Source organism: Ixodes scapularis, unplaced genomic scaffold (genome assembly GCF_016920785.2).
Source record: "Ixodes scapularis isolate PalLabHiFi unplaced genomic scaffold, ASM1692078v2 PGA_scaffold4__175_contigs__length_147842914, whole genome shotgun sequence".
Taxonomy (NCBI): Eukaryota; Metazoa; Arthropoda; class Arachnida; order Ixodida; family Ixodidae; genus Ixodes; species Ixodes scapularis.
In genome coordinates, this window is record NW_024609879.1 from 69242690 (window position 1) to 69264343 (window position 21654).

Genomic DNA, 21654 nt, shown 5'->3' on the forward strand with positions numbered 1-21654 from the left:
ACTCGGGATGGTGGAGAAGAGAGGAGGCGCAGCAGCAGGAGCGTCCTTCCGTGGTGTTGGCAGCGCCCCCGTCGCGTCCGCTCTCGGGGGTATAGGGAAGAGGGGAAGAGGGGCAGCGGAGGGCTGATGTTTCGGTGTGGGGGTAAGCGGGTCCGCCTCACTCGGATAGACCCCAGGGGAAGACCAGTTAGAGTCGGACTGTTTGGAGGCGTGTTGGAGGATCGGGTAGGAACCACTTGCCGCTTTGAAGGGAAGGCCGGTTGTTCTCCTCGGATGTCTGCTTTCGTCGTGGTTCTTTTTGGAGCCGTCTCGTTCGTTTAAGTTGGACCTGTTTGTGGAGCGGCTTCGGATTTTTTCTCGGGTGCCTCCGTCGCGCCGCGAGATCTCCGCTGTCCGTCGAACTGAGTCTGCTCGGCGCACATCCGCGTCACCACAAAGTAGGTCGCGGTGCGATGAGAATTTTGCTCTACAGATGGGCGGTTCCGGCAAGCCGAAGGGCTCGATGTGTCGGCCCCCTGTCATTCCTCTTCGCAGTTGGAACCGCTCGTGAGGTGACGGCACGGATTTTCCACGTGTATTGTGTCTTTTGGCTGCCGTACTTCCGCGTAAACAGCTGCGCTTGGAGTGCTGACTGTATCCCTTGCTCAACGATGGTGGTTGCCCCGGTGCGTCCTTGTCTCCCCGAATCCAAGTAAACTGACGCTTGGAAAGTGATCTTCCCCTTCGGCGTTTGATTGTTGTAGTGTCCTTGCACCAAAGACTGTCGCTGATGTCGCGCGCGGCGCGTTCCGCGGGCAGCCTTGGTTGTGTGGCAGCTGTGGATTTATCGTGTCGGCGGGCGGAGAGCGCTGCAGCAAAGGTGGGACTCCACGTTCGTATGTTGTTTTCCTCCTGCGACTGTTGTCGGGATGTCGGAGCGAGCGGGGGATCTTCTATGGTGGACTGCTGATTGTAGTTGTAGGACACTTGGCGTTTGGGTTCGCGTCCCGTGTTCGGGTAAACTCTGTACCACTGTGAGTCCAAAGTTACGTGGTCAGGAACATTTGGGCACTCAAAGACAACGGAGACCGATGTGCCTTGTCCTTTCCGGGTGATGTCCAGAATGGTGTGTCTCGAGTGTAGCAAGGTTCGAACGGCTTGCAGGGAGTGTTCGCCGATTATTTGGTGCACCGTTCCCACGGAGGCATTTTCTGGGGTGGCAGGAAAAGCATAAACTCAATTTCGTCCAGTTTGGTAATTAGTAGAAGCTTGTCTCTGGTTTCAACGTAAGGTGTGGCAACCGCTATGATGTTTTTTGTAGGGTTGAGGCGAATGTTCGGGATGACATATCAGTTGAACGTGCTCCTGATTTATTGTGCGATTTTGCTTTTGTTTGGTGGTTTTAATTGTATTTTTTCCAGCGAGGGTCGAAAAAGCACGGTGTGCAGTCTCTACGTTTGATTTTTGCTGGTTTTGATTGCCTTTTCCGATTGGCGCTGGATTACTAGCGTGAAGCCGTCCTGCGTCAGGAAATCGGCAGGTGCGCGCTTGGATGGTTCACGCCCACCTGGCGAAGTATGTTTGGTCGGCGCAGTTATCTCGATGGCTTCTTCGGAGGCGTCTTGGCCGAGGTGAGGAAAACTGTTTGATGTCAGTATGTGGGGTCCAGATGTTCGGCCGATATTTGTGCTTGGCTCTGGTACCTCGTTCATCGTTCTCTCGGGACGCATGGCGATGGGGCGGTCCTCGCGCTCAGTTGGACGAGGCCGCAGCACCGAGGAGAGAAGGAAACCCCGCAGGAGCGGTGCGTTCGGTTTCCCTATCTCCTGAGGCGCGTGACGTCAGAGGAGCTGGAGCGGCGTGGTCGTTTTGCGTGTCCTCCGGCAAGATTGCGGCTGGCTCGGATTCAAAAACGTTAGTGGTTGGGGCCATCTTGGATGCTATAGTTCCTGGTCTGGGTTCTTTTATGCCGACGGGCCGTCGTCCTGGTTCCTTCCTGCGTCTTCTTTAGTTTTGTGGCAGCCGGTGATGGCGTTACCGTGCCTTGTGTGTGCTGCGGACGTAGTCGTATTGGGCTTCCTGGGTCGTCGCACCGTTGCGAGTTCGTTGCAGGCAGTCAAATCTCTCATCGCATATTAGGCAAATAGTCGATGCATGAAGCTTCGAGGCTACCCTAGGCTTTCTCTTGACTTTGATTGTTGATTTCGCGCTAAATTAAGTTTTTTAACTCATCGGTGATTTCGATAAACTCAGTGAAAATGAAGAGCTCACGTGAGGGTGGTGGAGCGGCACTGGCCCCCTATCTGCTTGGGGGCGCGTCAGTAAAATGGGGGAGAATTAGCCGTTGCTACCTTTTTCCTCCATTTATTCTTAGAGTGCAGCCGCGTCGCAAACGGCGCTGCGTAGGGTTTTTAAAGCGCCCCCTATAGGTCCCGCACGGAGTGTATATCTTTACTGTAAACAAAATAAATCTATTTCAAAGTAGACTCCAAGCAACGAGGTAGAGGGCCGCAGAGCGATAAACTGGCATCGGAAAGCGGCCATGCTGCAGATTTTTGACCACTAGACACGTGACCTAATAGTTTTACATCTAGATTTTAACGGAGTACCGCGCAAAAATAATTGCTTAGGGTAATTCCACGCCAAACAATTCAGCCCCTAAATGGACCATGGCGGATTTGGTTTTAAAAAAATTGTAGGCAATTAAATCGACGTAAAAGTAATCTTCCCAATATATTTTTGCAGTAAAATTTTTTTTGCTCCTTCGGCGACCCCTTGATTACCCCGAAGAACTGGCTTCAAGGATTATATACGGCAATTTTTTTTCCTGGCAGTTTTGAAAGTAGGTTGTAAAATAACACTGTTTTTAATAACTAAATAGGTCCATCTAAATGCCCAAATAGTTACTTGCATGTAATTTAAACCTTTTCTTGCGATTCCGGGGCACTAAAAATAGCCTAAAATGCCGATATTCAACTTTTTTTCCTCGGAAAAGGGCAAAATTCTCAGGCATAAATTTTACTTGTATTAATAGCACTTAGATTGAAGTTCATTATAAAAATATTTTTTGTATAATATCCGTTGCGGTGTTTCGACGAAAAGATCGCCATTCTTGAAAATAGCGCAAAAAGAGCAACTTTCACTTAAAAATAACGGTGTGAGGTGGTCGGTCTAAAAATATATTGTCAACGGCAATGCGTCATTTAGAACCCAGACATCCAATAAGCAATGTTAGAAAAAAGTGTTATTTCTTAAACGCGAAAAAATAATTTTTCAATATCGGTCGCCGCACCGTCGCGTGCCTGTCCAGAGACGTCGAACAGCGGCGTACTGCAATGGCGACGCCGCCGGGCAACAGAGCAGACGGGTTCGCTACGCGAGTGCGCAAAGCAGACGGGTTCGCTACACAAGCGCGCAAAGCAGACGGGTTCGCTACGCAAGCGCGCAAAGCATACGGGTTCGCTACGCAAGCGCGCAAAGCAGACGGGTTCGCTACGCAAGCGCGCAAAGCATACGGGTTCGCTACGCAAGCGCGCAAAGCAGACGGGTTCGCTACGCAAGCGCGCAAAGCAGACGGGTTCGCTACGCAAGCGCGCAAAGCATACGGGTTCGCTACGCAAGCGCGCAAAGCATACGGGTTCGCTACGCAAGCGCGCAAAGCAGACGGGTTCGCTATGCAAACGCGCAAAGCAGACGGGTTCGCTACGCAAGCGCGCAAAGCATACGGGTTCGCTACGCAAGCGCGCAAAGCAGACGGGTTCGCTACGCAAGCGCGCAAAGCAGACGGGTTCGCTACGCAAGCGCGCAAAGCAGACGGGTTCGCTACGCAAGCGCGCAAAGCAGACGGGTTCGCTACGCAAGCGCGCAAAGCATACGGGTTCGGGTTCACTGCGCGAGCGCGCAAAGCAGACGGGTTCGCTACGCAAGCGCGCAAAGCATACGGGTTCGCTACGCAAGCGCGCAAAGCATACGGGTTCGCTACGCAAGCGCGCAAAGCAGACGGGTTCGCTACGCAAGCGCGCAAAGCATACGGGTTCGCTACGCAAGCGCGCAAAGCAGACGGGTTCGCTACGCAAGCGCGCAAAGCAGACGGGTTCGCTACGCAAGCGCGCAAAGCATACGGGTTCGCTACGCAAGCGCGCAAAGCATACGGGTTCGCTACGCAAGCGCGCAAAGCAGACGGGTTCGCTATGCAAACGCGCAAAGCAGACGGGTTCGCTACGCAAGCGCGCAAAGCATACGGGTTCGCTACGCAAGCGCGCAAAGCAGACGGGTTCGCTACGCAAGCGCGCAAAGCAGACGGGTTCGCTACGCAAGCGCGCAAAGCAGACGGGTTCGCTACGCAAGCGCGCAAAGCAGACGGGTTCGCTACGCAAGCGCGCAAAGCATACGGGTTCGGGTTCACTGCGCGAGCGCGCAAAGCAGACGGTTTCGCTAAATAGGCGTGCAAAGCAGACAGCAGATTCTAAAAAGTGGTTGTGACATCGTCTGCTAATCGCCCAGCGGCGTGCGTTCACATGTAATGGGTGTAAAGTGAACAAACCTTTCCCATGGAACCTAATAACGCCGGTAATCTGGCTTCCACGGATCATGCCAGAGAATCTCAAGGTGTGTTTTTGGCAATCATTTTTTCTAGTTATTGCTTTTAAACGTTCTAAAAGCAAGGTTTTCGCCTCGTACTTGTTACAGTAATTCCAGAAAAGCAGGTGAAATTCAGTTATTTGAGTGCACTGAGCAAGCAATGCGTTTTTTTTCAGAAGACCATCTTGTGCCGTGTTCATTAGGGCCAAAACGGTGCCATAAAGCGACGCAAGTCAACAGGAAGTTTCTCGTTGGAATTTCAACTGTGACATAAAGAGAACAACGCCTTTTGGCTCTGCGCGCAAACAAAGACGAAGACGCGCTCAACACAATATGCGCTCATCATTATCATAATTACGTAAAAAAGTATATACCACACTTCTGGCTTCCAAGTTCTGTATGGACCCGTTTCTTGAACACACCAGGAGCCGGCGTGGGACAGCAGTTATATCACTAGAGCTTGCGATAGCTCTACCGTCATTGAAGCTTGTTCCTGGAGAAAGCCTGTGCCCCGGGTGAAAAGTTCGCTGCTTCCAAATGGGCGTCAGGTTCAAGCAGACTACTGACACGCTTACTGAAGAGATGACCTTTTCTGAAATTAGCGACCAGGAAGAAGCATTCCCCTCATCGTTGAGTCTCAAATTTTCAGCAGTTGGGGAAATTCCCCTGTCCATGGGGCAGAAGTATGGACAAACAAATACGGATATGCAAACGACGCTGGACAGTCGAAGCCGGAATGTCTGAAACCTGACCAACACTGCGGACGTTAACGTCTCGTCGACATCTAGGCCAACACCTAGTCATGAGTTCTGGACAGACGACTACAGACGGATCATGGAAGACGTCAAGAAGCGCTTTGGCGAAGAAAAAGACCGATCAAAAAAGATTTCGATTTTGACCCTGGCACCGAGCTCATGGTCGCAAAAACGGATCGCGCAGTATTTTGGTGCCTCTGAAAGACAGGTTCGCCTCGCCATGTTAATAAAAAGAGAGAAGGGCATCTTGAGTTGCTCAACCAAAAGGGTGAACAGAGCACTATACGAATCCACTAAAAGCTGTGTCAGAAACTTTTATTAAGACAAACTTGTTTCCATCTGCCTTCCAGGCAAAAAAGACGTCGTTCGTTGAAGCCAAAAACGATTGCTTTTAATGAACCTGAAGGAAGCATATGAAGAATGGAAGAAGAGCAATAACGGAGTGGAATGCGGATTCTCAAAGTTCTCTGCTTTACGGCCCAAGAACTGTCTGCTTGCTGGAGCATCAGGAACGCACTCAGTCTTCGTTTGCCTTTATCACCAGAACCTGAAGTTACTTCTTCACTCATCAGGTCTGGAACAGTTGATTCTTTGGTTGGAATGACAGTGTGTGACTTAAGCAATGAAGACTGCATGCTTGGCGGGTGTAACCAATGCCCAGGCACTACGCACGTCGCACCTTTGCTTATGAGCTCCGCAGCCCTTGACCCCGACTTAGTGAGCAACGTTACCGTGTGTCAATGGGTCAGTGAACCACGGTGCAAACTCGAAACGATGGTTCTCGCGCCAGAAGAATTGTCCGAGCGATTGCTAGAGGGGTTGAAAGAACTAAAGACGCATCACTTCGAGAGCAAGGTTCACGCGCGTCATCTACGCGACAAAATGCGTCTTACGCCAACAGAAGCAATTGCGCTGCTAGATTTTGCTGAAAACTACAGCTTTCTTGTTCAGGACGCTCCACAATCGTATCATTGGGACAATACCCAAGCTACAGTTCATCCCGTCGTCGTCTATTTTTGTCCACTAGATCGTCAAGACGAGCTCCACGTCATATCATGCGCAATGATATCGGACTGTTTGGACCATACCACTGCAACGGTGTCGACTTTCGAGAAAATGTTTCTGGATAACTTGAAAGCCCAACTGTCTCACGTAGAACACATTCATTACTTCTCAAACGGTGCGGCGTCTCAATACAAAAACAAAAAAGAATTTTGTACAAAACCCCGAGATTGGGGGGAAAAGGACAACATAACACAGTCTCTTTTGAGACTGTATTGTGTTGTCCTTTTTCCCCTCAGTCTCGGGGTTTTGTCCGAAATGTTAAACCTTCACCAGCTTGTTTGCGCCCTAACTTTTTGTTCACAAAAAGAACTTTGTAAACCTCTGTCGTCACGTGGAGGACTACAACCTCAGTGCAACATGGAACTTTTTTGCTACATCGCATGGAAAAATTGCCTGCGATGGAGTGGGCGGAACTGTGAAGAGACTGGCTCCGAAGTCAAGCCTACAAAGACCATTCAGCGGACAAATTTTAACACCACTAAATCTCTTCAACTGGGCACGCGACAACCTGACACAAATTCGAGCGATCTGGGTGCCGGAAAGTGATGTTCAGGTGCGGCGAGAGATGTTATTATCCCGGTTCATTGTCGCTCTACCTATCCGCGGGACTAGAAGACTCCATTACTTCGAGCCAACCTCACTGACCGAAATTAACGTCGGCTTCACTTCTCTTTCAAAAACAGTGAACGTCACGACGGCGTCACGTCCTCAAATTGACTGCGTCTGAGAAGCTTAGATAGAGCAAGTATTCCGAAGACTCCCTCCTACCCATAATCAGCTTGAGTGCCCGCCTTAAGGCCGACGAGCTGAGTTGGCCCGGATTTCAAAAATTATTTTTTCGCGTTTAAAAAATAACACTTTTTTCTAACATTGCTTATTTAATGTCTGGGTTCTAAATGACGTATTGCCGTTGACAATATATTTTTAGACCGACCACCTCATACCGTTATTTTTAAGTGAAAGTTGCTCTTTTTGCGCTATTTTCAAGATTGGCGATTTTTTCGTCGAAACACCGCAACAGATATTATACAAAAAATATTTTTTATGATGAACTTCAATCTAAGTGCTATAAATACAAGTAAAATTTATGCCTGATAATTTTGCCCTTTTACGAGGAAAAAAAGGTGAATATTGGCATTTTAGGCTATTTTTAGTGCCACGGAATTGCAAGAATAGGTTGAAATTACATGCAAGTAACTATTTGGGCATTTAGAGGGACCTATTTAGTTACTAAAAACAGTGTTATTTTACAGTCTACTTTCGAAACTGCCAGAAAACAAATGCCGTATATAGCCCTTGAAGCCAGTTTTCCGGGGTAATCAAGGGTCGCCGAAGGAGCAAAAAAACTTTTACTGCCAAAAATACATTGGGAGGATCACTTTTACGTCGATACAAGTGCCTACATTTTTTTAAAATTAAATCCGTGATGGTCGATTTAGGGGCTGGATCGTTTGGTGTGGAATGACCCCTTATTCATCTTTAATAACATTAACTACGGAATTCCAGTTAATTGCTCTAAGCCCCTGTACCTTGCTGACTCCAAGCCACAATTGTCTCCGCTTAATATAAGCCATGCTACGCAGTACACGCGATGATACGTAGCCAAAGACACCAAACCGGTGCAACGACACCAGCTGAAGCCTTCTTCCCGCAAGCTCAGCGGCTCCGCCATGTCACGGCAGTCGCACAGTGTTGTTAGACCATGCACTCAAGTTTCCGACCTGCCATCACCGGTTCGACCACCACTGCCGCCGCAAACATGAGGGGGGAAGTTTTCGTCCGTCTTTCATGCGCCACCAGGCGGCGCTGCATATGAAATGGTGAAATGGAAAGACGAGAGAAGCATCCTTTCCTTTGTTGGCGACAGGGAGGAAAATCGGTGTTTCCTCCATTTGTACTCACTGTTTTTAGAGTGTTTTATCTTTCCCGACCGTCTCGCCAGCATAGCTTCGCTTCTTGACACCCAGATATTTAATCTGTTTTCAAATAGAGGGAACAAAATAATAAAAAAAATGAACGCGTGTGCCGTAAAATTCTAAGAAAAAAACAAGAACACGAAAATAATGAACTGAGATATTTCTCATTAAAGCTGACGATTACGCCAATCACATTTTAGTCCCGTAATCGGCTTGGTGCAGCGTTGCCGGCGATAATAAATTTCGAAACGTCTTTAGCGTCTCTTCCTCTACGCCCCTTCAGGGAGAAGAGAGTTGAAGCGCAGTCAAGTGCGAAGACGAGGTTTATAAAAACGCAAAAGTGACTTAAAAGGAGCAGGGCACCTGTGATATTGCGAAACGGTACTGCAACATGTCTAGAAACACCGTTTTAAGCGCTTGGCTATGCTACAATGAAGCGAACAGGGCTCATACGTTATGTGGCACTGATTCTTTTGAATATATTGATGGCATCTGATGAATAATAACTCAATGAGCTTCCTTCGCATTACAATCTAGTTTGAAATTTTGAAGAGTGTGTTTGTACTTCAGTTTTTTAACGTGAATTTCATGTCCAAACAAGTTGCTTCTCCTCGACTAATGCACATTTCGTTTATTTTCAGGAACGTCGTTGAACGTAAACCTCGATGGCAACGCAAGGATGAATAGTGAATCCCAAATAATAGAACATCGTGAGCATTTTCTTTAAATGCGAATTTGCTTCCTGCTTAAGTTACGTTTGTTTCACGGGAATACGAAGATATCAGGTTATTTTTTTAATTTACTGGGCTTATGCTATATGTGATTGTGACTCGAACAACAATGGTTAGGCAGTCTAATTTACAATCAAGAAAAAGTTTAGCAACATAAAGATTGAAGTAATTAAGACATAAAATGTGGTAGCGAAGAGCAAAACACCTTTTTGCAGATGAAACAGACGTGTAAATATTTTATTTTAGCCGATGCCACTAATACCTTTGTTATCTCGCCCCACAGCTTTACTAAGAGTTGTATCATGAGGAGGAAGGACGAAAAGGATATAATCGAACATACTCTATTGCTGAAAAATTTCTCTAGCAAAAATTTATTCTAATAGTATGCGCCCTCTGGCGCGGACGGACACTCTTTGATATTGAGTGGTTCCGCAGAAATACTTCATTCGACAAGCGCAACATTTCGTGTTTTCCACGCGATATTCTGTCCCAGTTAATACATATCCTAGTCAAGTCATGTGCCTAGCGTTTCCAAATCACTAAAGTTTGCCTGATGCCTGTACTGGAGAGGAGAAGACCCATCCAATATTTTTGAGTTAAAATGAAAATTTTCATTAGGCGAATGTTTTGCGAAACCAGCGTACATATATTACGGTGTAACTATTTCATAGCTTACAATATGCAAAATCAAATAATAAGACTCAGACGAAGGATGTTTACGTACGTATGTTTCCAGGAATAAATCAACATAGGTCAAGCTATCAGGAAAGTAAGTTTGCATCTCTAAGGCTCCAAGTCAAGCTTGTTTCCGCGCGAAAGACACCAGTCGATATCTCACCATTTATTTTTCCTTCAGGTCCTGGCCGTAAAACACAAAAATAACAAAACAAATTGGTGAATGTATCATCGGAAGCATACATTCATAATAGACAAACAATTGGCTAATTACACTGCATTTCTGTGAACAACGAAACTGCAAGGGTTGCGTTGATTTAAAGAAAACCTGAATGCGCAGTCGCACTGAGATAAACAACAACCCAAGTTACATGCAGTAATCCTCGATATTGCTTTCATGTGATTATATTTGCTTCTATAATCTATTTATGTGTTCTCTAGCGAGATGATTGGGGTGGTTCTTTTCAAAAACACTTCCGCGCTTCAGATAAGAATAATATTTTTTCAAGTGCCTGAAATAGTTAATCGCCGAGTTCTAAACGTGGGAGTTTTCAGCTGTTATTCCAGGCTTGAAAGGATGCCTTTTCTGGTTGAAAACAAAAACTAGTCACAAGTGTAATGGAACAACACTTAGTGTAAATGTAGAAAAGCGAAGACATAATGAGACACAATAGTTGTTGCCTTCCTGGTTTTGCTGTGTTTGAACGATCATTGATAGAAAGCATTTTTACATATAAAGTTGTCTAAAATATTGAACCAATAAGATGATCTTTTTGTCAACTACTCCTTCTCTTTTGCAGGTGAAATATATACTGGAGGTTCAGCACAACTTGTACTTTACCTGCTTTATAGTGAAGGGCACAACAAACTTCTTAAGGATGAATCAACTGAGTATTTCAGCAAATTTATGAAAAAGGTTAGTACATATGATGAGATTGCCAGAAAGGAAATTAACTATTTTTCAGATAACGCTGGAATATGGTCTCCAATCTAACCCCGCGTCCTTGTTCGAATAGCACTTGTATCAGTGAAATTACATATAAACAGCGACTATTTGGATGATTGAAAGATTGATATTTTCGCGAATAATATAGTTTCAACATTGAATCAAATAAATCTACCCCAAAACTAATTGCCCATTCGGCCCTTTCCGAAATTTCATTTGGCAATCATGCGACGCTGCCTTGGCGATCCTTCGAAGTGCGGTTAGGTAGTATGATCGCGCAAGGAGCTGCCATTAAAATGTATGGCCTCGCGATCGCGAGCAGAATCTCTGCGCGTCTCAATTCCCTGTCGTGAACCAGAAGTCTGATTGATATTTGAAATTCGTACCCCTTGGATAAACTAAATGACTACTACGCCAACCGCAAGACGAGCCACCAGAATTAATGGCCTAGCTAGTTCAAGTTTGTGAGGAATGGATATGTGGAAAGTATCTTCGTGCAAACTGACAACTTTTTTTTTTGTTGGTTCGTTCTCAGGTGATTGAGTCGGTTGCGGCGTTTTTGTTGGCGACGCTGTCAACATTGGCGACGGAGTCGCTTGTCGCGTCTTTGTTGGCAATCGACGATTGAGTTGATGGCCGCGCCGTCGCCGTTGATGTCATGAAGTCCGCAACTGCGATTGCGTCGCTTACCGCATCTTCAACAGCAGCAGTGGAGAAAGTTTGCTTCGTCGGCAGAGGCATCGTTTAATACGCGGTTTCCTCCTCAATGCCTTTTTGCCAACGTTGCAAGCAAAAAAGCTAGGAACAGGTACTTTCATCATGAAGCGGCGGCCACCAGCAAGATTCGAAGGGTTGCCAGTCTGCGTAAACTGCTTCGAGCCAAGGCTTGTATATTTTGCTTTGTTAAGTCTTCTTTTCTCTGTCGTCTACTTTCAAAGCAATTACCTAGTTGCTTCGAAAATTGCCCTACCCCAAAACCCAATATAACTTTTCGATACTTGGATTATGGAACAAGAAATTTGTAAGGGCTCTGGCAAAGACAGCTGGTTTCTCTGCGGGCGACGGTCGTTTTGTTTAGCGGTGCGTAGGCTGCTTCTAAGGTGGCCCGTTTTTTTGTGTTGTTTTGTTTGTCGGACAAGGGTCTTCCCCAGCGAACTTCCCCTCCGGCTGCGTGCATTTCATATATGTCCTTCCTATAGTGGCGGGGGTCGGTACGTCCCGAGCCCCCTTCAAAGGCCGATCCGGTTTCTGCAGAGGTGCCGTGGTGGCGGCGGCCAACTATGCAGCGGACTCTACAGTTCTCGTCGGAGCTGGTAGCCGGGGTAGGGTCCGTTGCATTGGTGACGAATGGCAGTGCCGATCACTGGTCCGTGAGCGCCACGTGCCTTTGACCAGGTGTAAAACAATTGGTCAACCACTTGTATGATGGCGAGGAGGTCGAATCCCTCAAAAGCCCGCGGCCGGGTGAAAGAGCGCAATTTTTTTTAACAGTGATCTGAATCTCTTAACGGGTCGGACGAGGAATCCCCTACTCTGTAGATAAGAGACTGTGTATATTGTTTGTAAAAAGCTTTCGTGAAGACATTGTGTAAATAAACAGTTTTGAACTGTACGACCACGAATCCTCTGTCGCACTTCTCTGATCCTGGTCACCGAAGAACACCTTATCTACCCTCGCGGTTCCGCAACAACACCCACGTATGACCCAAACGTCAACATCGTGGAAACCAACCCATCTTTACTGGCGCAGCGGACAGGATGAGCGAGCCTCGGTGAGGATTGGAGAATTAGGACAGTGACAGAGGTTGTCAAGTTGAAGGTTCCTGGCCGGCCAACTGCTTAAAAGGAGCGATCTACAGAAGCCACGACCATCAACCATGAGCGTCAGAGATCGGTTCCACCGAAGTAGCCTGGCCGGTGGAAGGCGGCACAAGCTGCACATCAACGGAGAAACTACGTGGGTCGTCGAAGAGCGACGCTGAAGGACCGGTACTGAAACCACGAACATCAAGGATCGAGAGTTCCGATGCCGAGGCCAAGAACGACTACTGAGGGCGCCACATCCGGCTATAAGTGTCAAACTGCTGGAACATTTGCGCCGGGTGAGTCGGATTTCATGCGTCTATTCGAGGGTGGCATGGATGTTAGATGGCCGGACTTATGGTTTTGACGCGTCGGATGTTAGCTGACATGGAGAACATCTTGAATGTGGAGAACTCCTAGGGTACTAGGAGCCGCTGAACAAGGGCAGGGGGCGTCAGAGGGTGCGCGAGGAGGAGAAGCGAATGCGGTCGGAATTCGGAGGCTCTAACTAGAATTTGAGTTTCGGAGAGTGCAACGTCAGATTGAGTCCGAGGAGCGGATCGGTTTGTGCAGAACAGAGCTAGAAATTGAATGGTTGACTATCCTCCTCTGGGTCGGAAACGGACAATCAACGGCACGCAGGTTTAAACCCGGGGGAAGGGCTGAGAGAACTCAAACTAACGCCAGCTGAGTACCTAGAAAGGTTCGAGAGGGCAGCCAAAAAAAACAAACAAAAAACGATGGAATATGGGCTCTGTTCACTTCCCGCGTTCGATCTACTTCACGTGCTACCTCCAGGTAAGAGCTCCGGATACGAAGGAGACAGTAACCCCCCATTCACACTGGAAGCGGATCCGCGTTCGCGAAGCGGTTGCGAAAGCGGTTGTATAAAGATCCAGTGCAATTGCACGCGCATTTGATGTCATCGTGTGCGCGTGCAATTGTACTGAATCCTTATGCAAACGCGTTCGCAACCGCTTTGCGAACGCGGATCCGCTTCCAGTGTGAATGAGCCCTAACTGAGCTCATGGTTGCTGATCAAGTTAAGGCGAGCCTGAGTACCGATGGTCTGGAGTACGTTCGCCTTCGCGATGGAGAGACTTCATTAGAGCCGGTTGAGGGGGCGAAGGTGTTACAGACTTATCAGCAGGCAAAAGGGAAAGGGAGCGCCACGAAGCAGCTGTCCGTTCCAGCAGACAGTACGGGACTCGGCGCTTTTCAGGGTTTAAGTGTCCCGGGAACTCTGGCCGAGCGACTGTAAGATGCCATGCATGTCAGCAGAAATGACACATTGCAAAACTCTGCCTTCGCGCTGCGGGTAAGTAAGGGTCTCAGAAGCTGTCAAATTTGTTTAAACCAAAAGGGCAAACGGACAGAGCGTTAACCACTCACGTTGCTGTGAGGCGGTCGATTTCGGAGAAGGGCAGGTCGAAGTCCCAGTTTGTTCAGCTGGCGTGCGGCGATGTACGCCCCGAGGCGGTACCGGACACGGCTAACGAAATAACGGTAGTACGGAAAAGCCTGCTGCCTCAAAACTTGAGGGAAACGTCGGGCACGGTGAAGCTAGTGTCCGCCTTTGTCTACGTCATTCAGGCAAAGCTGTCAACACTTCCTGCATGATTGATCTGTCCAGGGGCAGCAGAAAATCCTCCCAAAAACAGACTTAGCGTGCGCGCTTACCGATCAGCTGGTTGAAGGAGTGAACTGTTTGTTTTCCGGAGAAGATTGGGAATTTTCAAAAGCTCAGGTTGGTAAGACCAGTTCATCGATTGAAGTTCATTGATGTTCACACAGATTCTGAACATCGATGAACTTTAATGCCTCCCGTTAAGCTTGCCTCGAGTGTGCAGTGGCCGTACGGGTTTTGTTGTGACGGGGCAAGTCCGACGACAGTAATGTATGATTGGAAGAGAAAGCATGATGGCAGCTATTTGATGCCTGACGATTGGTCGTGTCACTTTCCTAACTAATGTGCGGAGTCTTTACGGAGAATAGGTATATGTATATATATATATATATATATATATATATATATATATATATATATATATATATATATATATATATATATATATATATATATATATATATATATATATATATATATATATATGTATATTGCCGCGCGCGCAGCTGCTAAGTTGGCAGCGCGGCCGTGGCCTAACGGTTATCGTGTTTGCTTCCCACGCGATGAGCTAGGGTTCGATTCCTGGGAGAGAAGTGTCTTTTATTTATTCTTTCTACTTGTCATTCTCGCAAGTTCGAGAACTTTCTCGTTTCACCCAGTTAAGAATGTTCTACGCCCCGATCGTTCTAGGCCGGATGTTCCAGAAACCCACGCCGGTACAAAAGGCGTGGCGAGCCGGGATCAGTTTTTCGCCCCAGCGCTCGACTCTGCTGTCTCGCCGCCCTCGACGCTCGCGACACATTTTTATTATTTTCTATTCCCTTTTTGTTTTGGGCGCAAGTTCGCCACATTAGACGTTTATTTATTCCTGTTTATTTATTGTTATTCTGGTCACCACCCGTGACATTCTGGTGGAAGTGCGGGGCACCGCATGTCCGTGCTGCGCACCCCTCCGAGTTCCCGCAGTACGAGTCCAAACCCAAGCTCCCGAGGACCCAACGAAGACACCACCGAGACCCGAGTAAGTCGCCGTATCCAAGGGCCTAGACCCGGAATACGGACTGCTGCCAACCAAGACCAAGCAAACAAGGAGGACGACGATGGCCAACCAGTCGGAGACCCCGGCCGCTCCTGCCGTTGTTTACCTGCCCGTTGTATCGCGGACGGCTGCTCCCTTCCACGGCGAGCAGTACGAAGACGTCGAAGACTGGATTGACCAGTATGAACGCGTTGCCCGCCACAATTGCTGGACCGACGAGCAGCGCCTGCACAATGTCTATTTTTCGCTTGAGGGGACCGCCAAGCACTGGTACGAGAATCATGAGTCCTCCCTGACGTCGTGGGACATTTTCAAGACCGATCTCAAGGCTACATTCATCAACCACCACCGCCGAGAGAGAGCCGATTACATACTGCGAACCAGAACCCAAGGGGCCCAACGAGAGTGTCACCGGCTTCGTAGAGGACGTCCTGCGCCTAAGCGCCCGCGCCGGCGTTCGGGCTACAGAAGAGAAGAAGCTACGAATCCTCATGCGGGGCGTGAGAAAAAACATCTTTGGTGTCCTTGTCCGCAGCCCTCCGACAACTGTCGAAGATCTTGTCGCCGAGGCAACGAATATCGAGCGTGCCCTGCAAGCCCGAGCCAGCCACTACAACCGACTCGCTGACATGCCTGTTTCTTCGACGCTGGCATCGTCCCGAATCGACGAGGGCCGCATCCGCGCTGACAACCTTCGTGAAATTGTCCGGGACATCGTCCGGGAAGAGCTCCGGAAAATTCTACCCGACACTGATCGCCCCGCATCGATCTCCATCGCCGAGGCCGTGCGGGAAGAAGTGCAGAGAGCCATCCAACCAGAGGCTCCCATCAGCGTGGCAGTGCCCGAAGAACCACGCTAACTTACGCCGCAGTGGCCCGACGGCCACCGCCTTCTACTCGCGCCTATGTCGCGCCGCCCCGACGTCAGTCTCCTGCGCCGCAGCACGACCGACGCCACGACGACCAAGTCCAGTACGCCTGCACGGAGCCCCGCGTACCCCGGAAGACCGACGTGTGGCAAACGCCCGACCGACGCCCTCTGTGCTTCCACTGCGGGGAAGCAAACCACACCTGCCGCCAACGCCCATACCGACGACTTGGGCTGCGCGGGTTCCACCCCAACGACCCACGCCCCCGTTATGGTGAACTACCTCGGGAGATCAACGAGTACCTGCGACGACCTCAGTCCCCCGAGCGTGCGTATCGCCGAGAGTTCCGGTCACCTTCGCCTTGACGTCCAGCTTCGCCGAGGCACCGACCCCGACGTGAAAGCCTGTCGCCCCTCGCTCCTCGCCGGGGAAACTAGGCGCGGTAACCCCTGGAGGTGAAGTTGCCGAAGACGACCGACGCCAAGATCCTGCACGAACGTCGGAGGGCCCCCACTCAAACACAACCAGAGACCGAAGCGACGCTCCTGCAACGGTGAAAAATAACCTACACGTCGTTATCGACGGGCACGATGCGTCGGCCCTCGTCGACACCGGAGCAGACTACTCCGTCCTGAGTGGGAGGCTCTCCCAACGCCTTCGGAAAGTGACGACGCCGTGGGATGGCCCACAGATACGGACCGCCGGTGGGCACCTAATCACACCAGTCGGGGTTTGCGCTGCTCGCGTCGAGATCCACGGTCAGACGTGCCCTGTCAAGTTCGTCGTTCTGCAAGACTGCTCGAGAGACGTTATCCTAGGAATGGACTTTCTTTGCGAGTATGCGCCGTCATCGACCTCGTAGAAAACCGGCTGACGCTACGAAAACCTGCTCCAGCGCTGGAGGAGCCTAAAGCGACGTCATCCGCGGTCCGAGTCCTCGCAAATCACGTGAACTTACCGCCGCGGTCCAGTGTTTTCGTACCCATCGAAATCGATGGGGCTTTCTGCGGTGACGTTCTGCTCGAGGGGAGCCTCCAGTTGCTTCTAGGAAGAGGAATCGGCGTCGAAAGAGGCATCGCGCAGCTGCAAGACGGACACACTGTTGCACTCGTAACAAACTTCCGACAGGAGGTGCGGCACCTTACGAAAGGCACCGCCGTGGGTCAAGCCGAGGAACTCGTGGACTCAGCCGCAATAGCCGGAACAGCAGAAGACATCTCTTCGGGGTCCACACGAGACAACGTATCGATCCAGTCTTGCCTACCCCACAAGGACGACAACTCAGTAACCTTCTTGCCGAGGTCAGTGAGTGCTTCTCCACGTTGTGAAAAGTGCGCCAAACGACGGTTGCGAAACATCGAATTATTACTGATGACGACGCACTTCCTGCTCATCGTTCACCGTATCGTGTCTCTGTGAAAGAGAGATAAGTCATCCAGAAACAGGTCCAAGAAATGCTCGACGACGACATCGTCCAGCCCTCAAACAGTCCGTGGGCTTCACCGGTAGTCCTGGTAAAAAAGAAAGACGGGACTCTTCGGTTCTGCGTGGACTATCGCCGACTGAACGCCGTAACAAACACGGACGTCTACCCGCTACCACGCACCAAGGACACGCTGAACCGGCTGCGCCACGCCCGAATATTTTCTTCGATGGACCTGAAGAGTGGGTACTGGCAGATCGAGGTCGACGAACGGGATCGTGAGAAGACTGCCTTCGTCACGCCGGACAAACTGTACGAATTTAATGTGATGCCGTTTGGACTGTGCACAGCACCGGCGACGTTCCAGCGCGTAATGGACGCACTTCTTTCCGGCCTGAAATAGAAGAGCTGTCTCGTCTACCTTGACGACGTCGTAGTGTTCTCAACTGACTTCGACAAGCACTTGCGACGACTCCGAGCTGTTCTCCAAGCCATACAGACCGCCGGGCTCACCCTCAAGGCGTCAAAGTGCCGGTTCGCCTATGACGAACTGAAGTTTCTAGGCCACGTGGTTAGTAACGAAGGCGTCCGCCCAGACCCTGAGAAGACTCGCGCCGTCGCGGCATTCGCAGCGCCGAAAGACAAGAAGGCCGTGCGAAGATTCCTCGGACTTTGTGCCTACTATCGACGCTTCGTTCGGGATTTCGCAAGCATTTCCGCACCGCTCACGAACCTCGCGAAGGACGCCGAGAAGTTCGAATGGGCCGAGGAGCAGCAGCAGGCATTCGACGAGTTGAAGCGAAGACTCCAGACTCCTCCTGTCCTATGACACTTCGATCAGGATACGGAAACCGAGATTCACACGGACGCTGGTAATGCAGGGCTTGGAGTGGTACTGGTTCAAGTACAAGAAGGAACCGAGCGAGTCATCACCTACGCAAGTCGGACATTGTCCAAGGCGGAGAGAAATTACTCCACGGCTGAGAAAGAATGCCTTGCGGTCGTCTGGGCAATCACAAAATGTCGTCCATACCTATACGGGAGCCCGTTCCGTGTAGTCACGGACCAACACTCGCTCTGCTGGTTTGCGAACCACAAGGACACGTCAGGACGCCTCGCTCGATAGAGTCTCCGACTACAAGAGTTCAAGATGACCGTGGTCTACAAATCAGGCCGCAAGCACAGCGACGCCGACTGCCTGTCCAGAGCTCCCGTCGAAACGCCGTCCGGCAGCAGCGACGACGATGACGACGAGTGTTTCCTGGGCGCAGTGAACACCGACGACGTGGCCCGACGTCAACGAGGCGATCCTGAGCTGCGCGCACTGATAGAGAACCTGGAAGGGCGCGGAAGTGCCATACCACGTGTTTTTTCACGCGCCCTGCCGACCTTTGCCATTCGACAAGGTGTGCTCTACAAAGAGAACTTCGGGAACAACAACTCGCCGTGGCTGCTGGTAATCCCGACCGACCTTCAGGAGGAGATCTTCCAAGCCTGCCACGACGACCCAACGTCCGGACACGTTGATTACAGCCGGACACTGGCCCGTATCCGTGAAAAGTATTACTGGCCCAAGCTCCCCAAGACCGTCCACCTATACGCACGATCATGCCACGAGTGCGAGCGACGCAAGAAACCTCCGATGAGGCCGGCCGGACTCCTGCAGCCAATTCCTCCGCCAACAGCACCTTTCCAGCAGATCGGAATGGATCTACTTGGCCCTTTTCCGCCGTCGACGTCGGGAAATCCCTGGATCATCGTCGCCACAGATTATCTAACGCGGTACGCCGAAACGAAAGCCCTTCATTTGGGACTGCTGTAGAAGTTTCCAAGTTTTTCATTGAATCCATCATCCTCCGGCACGGCGCTCCCGAAGTCCTGATCTCAGACCGTGGATCCTTGTTCATGGCACAGCTGACACAAGAAGTCCTTCGTCTCAGCCACACCAGCCATCGTCGCACCACGGCGTACCACCCGGAGACCAACGGGCTGACGGAAAGACTCAACAAGACCATCGCGGACATGATCTCCATGTACGTCGACGTGGAACACAAGACATGGGACGAGGTGCTGCCGTACGTCACTTTTGCCTACAACACGGCCGTGCAAGAGACCACCGGGATTACACCCTTTCAACTGGTTCATGGTCGCAAAGTGACGACAATGCTGGACGCGATGTTACCCCACGTACCGGCTGTCGACGGAAGCGACGACGCCCATGTGGTTGCCCAACGGGCAGAAGAAGTCCTATTAGTGAAAAGACGGTGAGAGTGCAGGCGAGCTGGTGGTAGCTAATCATGTCGTATTACACCTGAGACTGCGGTGGAAGAAATCGGAAGAACTTTCAGTAGAAGGAGCAGACACAGAGAACGTCTCAAACTCAGCTCTCAAACTCAGAGCTGATCAAACTCAGCTCTCAAACTCAGAGCTGAGTTTGAAACGTTCTCTGTGTCTGTTCCTTCTACTGAAAGTTCTTCCGATTTCTTCCACCGCAGTCTCAGGTATAATACGACATGAGAAGAAGTCCGTCAGCTCGCCGGACTCCGGATTCAAGCCCAACAACGTATCGACACTGGCCGCTACAATCTTCGTCGTCGGGACGTCCACTTCCAGCCTGGACACAGGGTGTGAGTGTGGACACCGATTCGCCGCCGTTGTCTCAGCGAAAAACTCTTGACGCGCTACTTTGAACCCTACAGAGTACTTCGTCGACTCGGGGATCTGAACTACGAGGTGATGCCCGACGGTACACGGACTTCATCACGCCGCCCACCGCGACCTGAAGTCGTCTACGTCGTGCGCCTGAAGCCGTACTACCCTCGATGGGACTGCGGACCTTATGTGTTCCGAATGACGCTTTAGCTTGCCGTTCTTCTTACCTGCTTTGTCTAGTTTTGTGTTGCATCGGGGCTATGCACTTTTTTGAAGGGGGGGGGGGGGGGGGGGGTAATGCCGCGCGCGCAGCTGCCAAGTAGGTAGCGCGGCCGTGGCCTAAGGGTTATCGTGTGTGCTTCCCGCGCGATGAGCGGGGGTTCGATTTCTGGGAGAGAAGTGTCTTTTATTTATTATTTCTACTTGTCATTCTCGCAAGTTCGAGAACTTTCTCGTTTCACCCAATTAAGAATGTTCTACGCCCCGAACGTTCTAGGGCGGATGTTCCAGAAACCCACGCCGGTACAAAAGGCGCTCCGCGCGGCGAGCCGGGATCACTTTTTCGCCCCAGCGCTCGACTCTGCTGTCTCGCCGACCTCGACGCTTTGTTATTATTTTTTCTTCCCTTTTTGTTTTGGGCACAAGTTCGCCACATTAAACATTTATTTCTTCCTGTTTATTTATTGTTATTCTGGTCACCACCCGTGACAATATATATATATATACAGGGTGACACAAGGAGACGGTAGGCTCTTTAAATTGACCAGAAAATTCGGTTTCTTAACCTATCGCGCTACGACTTTGTGCAGCGTTGCCCACAGATGGTGCATTTTTTTTTTTTGTAAAATTTGCAAAGAGCGAACTTACCTCAGGAAAAAGTAAAGCAAGAAAAAGGCTTAGCTCCCATGGAAACACAGCGAGGCTACCGGTCTTCAAACAACACGGCGCCGTTTCGCACGGGACACAAGAGATGGCGCAACGAACGCCGCCAACGAACGAGCATACGGCGCCGAGAGCCAGCGTCTTTAGCAGACAATCTTTTCGACTCAAGCGACGCGCGTTCCGCAGGGGGCGACAGTCGCAGAAACAAAAACAGGCGCGGTAACAACGAGGAACTGCAGTTCCCTGTCTGCTAACTACGGCGGCTCTCGGCGTCGTGTGCTCGTTCGCTGGTGGCAGTTGGCGTCGCGACCACTTGCGCCATCTCTTGTCTCCCGTGCAAAACGGCGCCGTGTTGTTTGAAGACCGGTGGCTTCGCTGTGTTTCCATAGGAGCTAAGCCTTTTTCTTTTTTTACTTCTTCCTCAGGTAAGTTCGCTCTTTGCAAATTTTACACAAAAAAAAATGCACCATCTGTGGGCAACGCTGCACAAAGTCGTAGCGCGATAGGTTAAGAAACCGAATTTTCCGGTCGATTTAAAGAGCTTTCCGTCTCCTTGTTTCACCCTGTATATATATATATATATATATATATATATATATATATAACGAATATGTGCAGATGAATGAACCATACTTTATCCAATGAATCAAAGAATTGAAGTTTTCAGGAACCCGCCGAAAGCCAAAAAACGGCGGAGCCTTTTTCTGTTCA

At 49.9% G+C, this 21654-nt stretch overlaps 1 protein-coding gene across 1 annotated transcript in view; it reads left to right on the plus strand.

Annotated features, from left to right (window-relative positions):
- Positions 1–9753: 9753 nt before the first annotated feature.
- The window catches only part of LOC115320236, a 94906-nt gene continuing 83005 nt past the window's right edge, over positions 9754–21654 (plus strand). The window contains exons 1-2 of the mRNA XM_040216676.1: positions 9754–9796; positions 10503–10618. Of these exons, the coding sequence (XP_040072610.1) occupies positions 9754–9796; positions 10503–10618 (159 nt within the window). The remainder of the gene's footprint in view (positions 9797–10502; positions 10619–21654) is intronic.